This window comes from Kryptolebias marmoratus, linkage group LG4, assembly GCF_001649575.2.
Source record: "Kryptolebias marmoratus isolate JLee-2015 linkage group LG4, ASM164957v2, whole genome shotgun sequence".
NCBI classification, from domain to species: domain Eukaryota; kingdom Metazoa; phylum Chordata; class Actinopteri; order Cyprinodontiformes; family Rivulidae; genus Kryptolebias; species Kryptolebias marmoratus.
In genome coordinates this window covers 21810206-21819645 of record NC_051433.1, presented here as the reverse complement: position 1 = coordinate 21819645, position 9440 = coordinate 21810206, and the positions used below count along the sequence as shown (strand labels likewise).

The 9440-nt window shown below is 40.9% G+C and overlaps 1 protein-coding gene across 2 annotated transcripts; it reads right to left on the bottom strand.

The window, feature by feature from the left end:
* Window positions 1–1143: 1143 nt before the first annotated feature.
* On the bottom strand, window positions 1144–6876 carry cidec (cell death inducing DFFA like effector c). 2 transcript variants are annotated; one of them, XM_017425183.3, is made up of 6 exons: window positions 6813–6876; window positions 4081–4149; window positions 3848–4001; window positions 3024–3173; window positions 2318–2508; window positions 1144–1633 (listed from the first exon to the last, which is right to left on the bottom strand). In XM_017425183.3, the coding sequence occupies exons 2-6, from the start codon at window positions 4143–4145 to the stop codon at window positions 1453–1455; spliced, it is 741 nt and encodes a 246-aa protein (XP_017280672.1). In that variant the 5' UTR covers window positions 4146–4149; window positions 6813–6876; the 3' UTR covers window positions 1144–1452. The 2 variants fall into 2 exon arrangements, with proteins under 2 accessions (XP_017280672.1, XP_017280671.1); XM_017425182.3 differs by lacking the exon at window positions 6813–6876 and adding an exon at window positions 4340–4465.
* Between the last annotated feature and the right edge of the window lie 2564 nt (window positions 6877–9440).

Below are 9440 nucleotides of genomic sequence, written 5' to 3'. Positions count from 1 at the left end.
AGGACTAGCTTTTTGGAGCGTAATTGCATGCCTACAGATGCTTTAAATGTCACTGCTCACATTAGGAACACAACAGCAGACAATCAGCATTAACACAGTTCATCTGAATGCAAACAAAGCAGCAGGACAATAGCTGATGAACCACCGGAGGGATTTTAAATGACGCTTAAATGGTAATTACCGGATGTGCATCTACCACTCATTACATTTTGGAGTCAACCCAACTCAAGAATGGCCGCCACGGCTAAAACACAGCTAATTGTACAGGCACGGAGCTAAAATTTGGTGTGGTAGTAGCCGAGCATCATCCCCAACACACACTCTCCAGGAGGTAAAACATTCTGCCAGATGGCGCATAAGATCTCACACACACAAGTCATTTACATAGTTTGACTAAAACTGCTGAGTCCATATCTTCTTATAAGATATTTAAATCTCTGGCATAAAAAGCAGCAGATGATATTTATTGTTCTTGAAAGAGATCTTGTAATCTCGATGGACTCACATGGTTACATAAAAAGGTTGAAAAATATTAAGTCTTTCAAAAACAAATGCTAGGACTTTGCTATGAAGAAAAGTTGAATCAATCAGCCTTTAAGTGGATTCTACCTTAATCCTTATAGACAAACCAATCTCTCACACACATGCATTTTATGACATTTAAAAGAACAAAAAAATAAAATTAGGAGCAAAAGAAACCAGTGAGCAAGAACGTGAACCACATCACCCTCGCCCCGCTAAATCTCTAATGCTGACATTTATCTTTTTCCAGGACACAGAGAGCCAATTTGGCTAAAACCCGTCCTGCTTCATCTGCCACCTTCTCCAACTAGATGGTGAAAGTGATGCTTCTGCCGCCAGCTGTAACCATCACCTCTCTCAGCGTAATGGCCTCCTTCCGTCCCCTCGCCCTCTGCAGCTGCCGGCTCTTTCCTTCAGTTTTCTGAAGGCAGAGGCAGGCTGCAGCTGACAGGACAGCACTAAACCAGGGGACAATTAGAGAGGCGTGGCACAGACAGCTGAACCTGTTGCCAATTACGCCGACTACGATCTGGAACAGCACATACATCCCGATTAATGGACTTTCTGCTCAAATCCAAACTCGTTTGAAAATCTAGTGCAGACCGTTTGATCACACAGGTATGAGAAATTAAAACAAGTTCATTTTATTTATTATGTTTCTGTAGGAACAAGTTACACAGGAGTAAAAGTGCATTCAGAGGGGAAAAAAAAAAAACTTGGTGGCTTATTTCATATTTGTACACGAGTCAAATAAATGTAACAGAGCAAAAACACTGACAGTGAGAAACACCTGTTGTAATAGATGATACATTATTAAATTACACTTGAGAGTGACACAGAGATTACTCTTCCGTTTCATCTGTGTCGTCCACACTGTGACCTAAATTTAGGAGAGGAGAGCGTGTCCACTTCGCTGCCGTCGGGCCGTCGTCAGTGGGAGCCCTTTCCCAGCAGCAGGCTCTGCAGCTGCCTGATCCGGCCCTCCTGCGGCAGCGCCAGCCTCTTCTCAGCGTGCTCCTCTTCCTCCAGTAGCTGCTCGATGTACCAGGAGGAGCCCAGCAGGATGTGGCCCGTGGCCTGCATGGAGAAGATGGTCCACCGGAGAGCCTCCCTGCAGACACGGTGCGAACACAGGGGAGTGTGAGCCGGGGCAAAAATAGTCGAGTCCCATGTGCAGAGACACAGTTGGACACAAATATACAGCACTGATGCAACGTGACATACCTACAGTATGTCTTAATCCAATTCATATAAAAAAAAACAGGATTCCAGAAAGCATAAAGTCAAACGGGTAGATAAAATCTTTCTGGCAGCAACTGCACTTCAAGCTGTTACTGAAGACCTCCGAAACCTAATAAAACAGTGACCCGAGCGTCATATTTGATAAGTCTACAAACTATTATCCTCTTTGAGGCTCTGTGTCAAAGCTGAAGAGCAGCAGCGATGACATAACACCTGATGAAATTAATCTGTGTAAAATCTAACCTTTGTTCTTCTCAGGGCTCACTACGCTACAACAAACACTCAGCAAATTACAACTTCCTGTTCTGCGTTTAGAGGGGCTGAGAGCAGTACTGGAGACTGCTACTAAATACCCTGCTGACATACAGACAGGGAGAAAATCAAAAATACAAACACTGGAACTACATCAGGAAAAGAAATGATTTGCAAAATAGAGAAAACATCAGTTTAGTCATATTGAGAGGATACTTTTCCTCTACAGGCCAGTGGTTATGTTTAGTCTCACTACAAAATGCAGACAATTCTCGTGCAATTTATTTAAAATTTTACTCACTTCAGGATCTTTTTGGCGGCATAGCAACGCAGATCGTAGGACACAGTGTAAGCGCCGTACAGGGTCGCTTTCACATTCAAGCAGCCAATAAAGTCCTTGGGGTTGTTCTTGTAGAGGTCGAGGGTCAGCTTGGCCACATCTGTGCGGTGCTGCCGAAAGTGCTCGATGTGCTGATACCTGGAGGGGGTGTTCTGTAAGAGGACAGGCGGGGAGACGTGAGCCACGTAGGTCAGTGCAGAGGCTTTTAAAAGCTGCTAAAACGTCCTGGGACTCCAAGTTAGGAGAGGCAAAACAACAACGAGGGGAGATCTGTGTAAATGTTAAACATTTCAGGGGAATTACAGCATGCACTGCTTTCTAAAAATAAATTACTTTTCTGTGGAAAACATTTAAATCTGTTGACACTGGTGGGTCTCATTAATTAAACTGCTGCGTTTCATGTCTCCAAAATGTATGAAGAAATAAACCTTTGGTGTTCAGCCCGCCTTTATAAAGAAATATTTACAGCTGATGGATAAAAAGCATCACTGTTTAAGATTCAGGCCACAGATTTGTCTCCATTCATGAGGCCATATTAAAGAAAATCATGGTTTTTGTTGTCGTTTATAACGAATGCTGCATAGAAATCAGTACATGAAGCTCTGCACTACGGATTGCTGTGGAGAAGATCGCCATCTAGTGACGGTCACCGCGAACAGAGCCTTACAGGATGTGGCGTCCACTTCTGGCCCTTCTCCAGGACCATGAGAACCGTGTTCTCTGGCAGCGTTTGGAAGAACTCCTCCGTGTCCACATCAGTGCCGTCTTCATCCAGGACCACTGCACCGATGCACTCTAAAGTCAACGAGTCACTGACCTGAAAGTAAACACCGAATAAAGAAAAAGAATTACTAAAATGAACTGCAGGCGGAGGAGAGGAGAGCACAATCAATCATTAAGCTCAAAACTAAAAGTTTTAGACAAGTTTGTCAACAGAAATATATTTAAATCACAGAGTCTAATAATGCCTTCTCACTCTTGTTCACTTTAACCACCGTGAGCTCGAAACATGTACAAGGGTCACAGACGAGGCCTGGTTACTTCATTCCTTCACCACTTTGTACATTTCCAGTTTGGGTCACTTTAATCCCAGACTTTCATGACTACAAACTGTCTTTCTTACCTTCCTCAACAGCTGATAGTTTAAAATAATCTATATTACTATAATCTACTCATCTGGTAAAGGCAATAAATTAAAGGATAATTTGAAATTAGGACAAAGAGGATTAAGGAGCTAATGTTCTAGCAAACAACCAAACTCCAACCTTAACATAAATGTTAGGATTGAGACTATAGAGAAGGAATACTGATAAAACGGATAAAAGGGTGACTACATGAGTATGAAATGGAGAGTGCCTGAAAGTGGCGTCTTAAAAAAAAAAAAAAAAAAAAAAAAAATTCCCATTGCAGTTAGGCTGTTTACATCCCAGTGGGTCTCATTTTAATCCTTCTCGTGGTTACACCTTTTATTTAGCCGTACAGTCCTCTCACCTTGTTCGTCAGGTCTATTAGCGCCTCTGCCATGACGCCTTTCTTCACGCTCCTGTCTGCGTTTGTGACTCTGAAGGGTTTGGGTCGAAGAGCTCGACCCGACAGGAGCTGCTGGGTCATGGAGGCGCTGGCTGAGACGCTCGATGTCACAACCCTAAAACAAAAAGGAAAGCAAAATAAATATCTCACCGCACCAGGGTGGCTTCATCCGTCTGATGGAGCACGGTTCTTACTTGGACAGGCTGGATGGAGTCAGAAGGCTGAGGGACTTCATCGCATATTCCATCTGAGAGCACATCGACCTGCAACGAAAGCAGCGTTTGTTTAGGTTTTCTTTAACTCAAGGCAAGACATTTTTAAAAAAAAGGGACTTTTCAGATTTCTTTCTTTCTTTCCTCATGAATGCCAAACTATTCAGTTTCTTCTCATTGGTCGCAATTTGTTAAATTTAACAATAAAGTCCAAACAAATACGCACAATTAATCATCTTACAATTAGGAAAACTTGACCGTCCACCAACGGTTGTCCACAAAGTTCTGCAAAAACAAAAAAAATCCTTATGAAGGCGTTTTTCTCCCTGTAGCTCCGCTTAGCTCCGCAGCACTAACACACTTGGCTCTTGTTAGTCTCTTGCACCACCTGGTCATTGAACTTTACGCTGATGACTGCTGAGCTGCTTTCAAGCCGCCAGCTTTATTGGGAAACTCTCCAGAGACACTCCCAGCTGACCCTGGATCACTCTCTGACACAGAGGCATAAAACAAGCAACTTAAAGGGTTCCTCCTCTCAAAAAAATGGCAAAACAGGCTTTTCCCTTTTCCCATAAAAACAAACAAGATTTTTAGGGTTGTATCATTTTTACGTCAGAGTTGTTAGATGCATTTACAGTGTGATGTTTCAGATCCACAATACAGAAATAACATTGAGTGAATACACTGGAGGGAAAGATTTTAAACTAGATTAGTAAACCCCATCAAAACCCCCCAAAATACTAGATTTCAAGATGGTCGTTGTTGGGAACATACAGCTGTTTTGAGGAAAGGACAATTATGTTTTGGCTCATGTGTGGTTTTTTTGTCATGTTAGCAAAATATTTCGTGAACCACGCAACCAATATTACTCAACCCAAGTCAAGATGGCCACTACAGCCGACTGACATCAGGAGACAAGAATGGCTACAACTTTATCACTTTGACAGATAATTAGGTAGAATTCGGCGTGGAAGTAGCCGACAGTCCCTCATAACACGTCCTCCGAGCACGAACACGTCTCATGAGATCTTTCAATACTGCGTCATACTGTGCATGATGTCATTTACAGGATTGGATCGAAATCTGTAGCACCACGATTCTCATCGTAAGACGATCTTAGTTTAAAACTCTGGTATGAAAAAGGCAGCAGGAACTCCTTTAAGAAATGCTCAGCCTTTAATATTAAATATAAATAAAAAACTAAATCTGTTTCATGTTCGGTGTGGAGACCAAGTAAGAATTTAGGGGATTTGTCCCAATCAAACTGAAGCCCGAAGAGCTTAAAGTTGCGAAAAAGGTGGATTTCCGCTTTTTGTTTTTGTTTGTTTCTATTAAAGACTTGGGACTTGAGAGATTCCCATCACCGTTTATTCCTTCAGTCCGTGGCCAGGTGAAGTCAGTAGGATTGCAAAGACTGCTTAAAACTTTCCCTCATTCGGTCACGGTTCAAAGTGCGGGACATGGGATCACGCCACAGATGCGTCAACGACAGGTGTGTCCAGACGTCCGTCTTACACAATTTAATCCACGTGTAGGACAGGGTCACCAGGGATCTCTTCAGGGCAAAAATAATTAGAACCCAAACACAGAAACAACAAAAATGTTAAAATCATCGGAGCCAGGATTGTTCGACAGAGGGTGCCTTCAGCTAAAACAGATTGTGGTTTATTAAAAACTAAAGAGATAAACACAAATTAGTACTATATTAAAATTATATTTTTGCAATTTGTCATGCATGACTTCAGTATTTTCTTTTAAAGTATAAATACTATGAAAATAATAAATAGAAAAAGCTTTCCTTACAAAACCAAAGTTTTCCAAATATGAAAACATTAAATTAACAAGTGAAACATGTTTTCCTTTGATTTTAAAAATCATTTTCAACATGTTCATGGGATCACATGAGCTATGGGTTTTTTCCATATGGGATTAGATGTGAAAAACGTGTTTAATTCACAGAACTCCTCTTTAAAAAGGGCAATGACCTCACGTTTAGGTTAAATGGCAGCTGAAAGTCTCATAATTAGGCATCTTGAGTGGTTTGGCAAATTTAACAGAAATAATTTGAGGGACAAACAATTTAATGAATAGGTCATTCATCTTCTAAGGGTGTGTGTTCCTGTCCTGCTCGCATCAAACAAATATAGTTTTAGAACAACTTTGAGAACAAAACCACTAAAAATATACATTTTTCAGTTTGATGGTTCATAATAGTGTACGTTCTGCTTAAAGTTTGCACTCTGTTGCCATCAAAGACACTTTTTACAGATGTAAACATGATTATTGTCTACCTGCCATGGTGCAAACAATTTTATTGTTTGTAATACATAAGGACAAACCTCTTCTAACATCTTAATCACCATCTGTTTAACACAACCATTTTTAAAGTTATTGTTTAAAGGTTTAGTCAGTTGGAACATGGTCCATTTATCCGCATGTTTAATTTAAAATAGGTTGGTGCAGAGAAATTATTGAAACGTTCCACCTTCTATTTAAATTGTAAATACTTTACATTTATCTTGCATAAACTGTGCCATCCTTATTAATCAGGAGCTGCCTTCATCGCACTAATTGTTCTGCAGGACAATGAACCCCTCTGCCCCCACAGGAGCACCACATTCTTCCATAGCTGGTAGCTTTAAACGAAAAGATGTAAAAAAAAAAAAAAAAAAAAAAAGATGTTTAAAAGGACGCCATACATCATTCAGACTTACTTTTCCTGTGAGCTCCTCGTGAGGTTTCTCCGCCCGAGCCTGGGTCTGCACCATTTACACCCCGGCGCACCTTGACGGAGTGGGCGGAGCCTGCAGGAACTACTTTACCGACCCGGTCAGCCGGTCAAAGACACCGAAACACAACCGTGTCGTTTCCACCCAAGAGCAGCGCTGTGGTCTGGACACGGCACTTTTAGCCGATATTATTATTCTCTTTTCTTCGTTTCTCACAAGCCCCTCATCCATGACTGAGACACGACAAACCCTGATTTATTTGATAGATTTTTCTTCTTTTAAAGCCTCCTCTCTCGCCGCTCGTCGTCACAACAACCGCCTCCCTCGCCGGTAATGAGAAAACGAGCTGAACTGTTTTACCCGATAATTACCCACACCTGGCTGGGGTTAATTAACGACATCGGGGCGCCATTTTGACGTGTTTTTCTATCTCTCAGTTTGTGAGAGGGCGCGTGCACGTACGCGGGCGCGAGTCAAAGATACAAGATGCCCTCTTAGGTGAAGATGAGGACATCATGTGGACACAGACCAGACATGAAAGGTTTGATTTTAATCAGCATTTCGTTAACATTAGCCTTCAAAGGCCTACAGACCACAGTTACAGAAACTCAAGTAAATAGTATCATTAATTCAAACTGTTTATTTATGTTTGCAAGTTGTTTGCTTAAAACTGGATATGTAAGTAAATATACAGAAAAAGACTATTAGAAACAAAATAAAGGCTGCTTCCTTTAGGCATTCGGGGCTTTAACTTCTAACTGTGATGAGAGTATAAAGATGAGCTTTGATCTCTAACAACACATCAATGGAACTTAATGAGTTATTAGTAAGGTAGGAGTATAATTGACTACAAAATGCAAATGTTCAAACAATGCAAACAGAAAATGTTAATGAAGAGCTTACGGTGAATGAAATCTGTCACTGCAACATCTTTGGTACCAGAGTATTTCCTGGGTTTGGATCATGTGGAATTAGACAAGACCAAGCTTTCACTTAAACAGCATTTAATCATAAGACGAGCAGCAGTTCTGCATATATAATCTAAATGTTGTAAAATAGAAGGCCTTGTATTTATTCTCCCATGCTTTATTTAACAATTGATTATTATTTCTTAATCTGATTTGTGTTTATCACCATTTTATATTTAGCCACCATTTTAAAACCTTTAACAAGTAGTTGTTTAGTTTATCTGGAAAGAGAGGTATGTGTTAGAAGCCCTGGATTTGAGCCACGGTGCCAGGCACGAAGGGGGAAGAAGCTGCCCTTTGACCTCCAGAGAAGAGGGACATCCTCTGAAGGAGGGGAGGGGACCTAAGCATTAAAACCAGAGAACATCCTGTGTTTCCTCAGACAATCTTTGGGGCACTCTGCTGACACTTTGAGGTGATGTGTTTTCCCACATTTTATTTGAGGATTGTCTCCCAAATGCATTTGGTTTTATCTTTGTAATAACCTGTGTGTTCTCTCTGCTTTTGGTAAAATAAATATTTAAATTTAAGGTATTGTCTCCTTCTGGTCTCTTTCCATCAACCAACTCGGGTGAGGTGAAGGAGGAGGAATGCAGGTGAAAATCCTTACCTCAACAACCAGCTGCTGTTGCACAAACACACCGTACTTGTCGAGGATGATCTGCGAACATGTCGACGAGCTAAAGAGGCCGAATGAAGACTGTGATGGTACCTAGCACACAAAATCAAGCCTTCCTCAAGTTAGATCTTTATTATGAAAACTAAAAAAAAATGAAATAAGTTGGAAAGTATCCTTTACTGGAAACTGGCCTCAGACTGAAGACGCCACAGGAGAGAAACTGAGCTGTCCTATACAATACAATATGATACAGTACAGAACCATATAATATGGTGCAGTGACGTACAATACAAGACAAAACGTTACAGTATGGTGCGATAAAATACAATACAGTACAATACAATATGATCTGATACAGTATGGTACAACATTGATAGAATGTGATCAATTTTATTTTTCCCCTGGGATTTTTTTATGGTACTTGAAATAATCAGTGACACAAGAAACAAAGAGACTCTTGTTTAGTTGATTTTTGCTTTAAATCTGTTGCCGAAAAATCCTCTAGAAAATATTTCAAACTAACAATCACAAAAACACGACTTTTCATGAAATCAACCCATGCTTCTTAGGTCCATCTTGGTCCAAAAGTCGAGTTGTTATTTTAAAAAACACACTAACTGGAACGTTGTTAAAGACTGGAGCTATATTTGCTTGGCCTGACTGATTTAAACGTATTATGTTGCCCTCACGATGTTCACGTCTGTGTCAGCGTCGCGTGTGATACGTAGCCACACAATTTGTTTCCACAATTAAAGCGGCACCGATCCGAAGTGATACATTAAATAATTTGATTCCACGACCAGCGTAAAACAGAATGAACCTAAATCAGATGAGCGGTTTGCTTCCCCTCTGCTGCCTCGCATTTTCTGCTCAGTGTGGGAGCACGGATGAGTCATTTTCAGCCAATCCAAGACAGATGTTGGATCAAACCTAAAATAGCAGCGACTCATTTGCTGAATTTATCAAGTATTAGTGAACAAAAGTGTATAGAAAGGGCCTGTTCTTCCCTCAGAGGTCAATATCCTG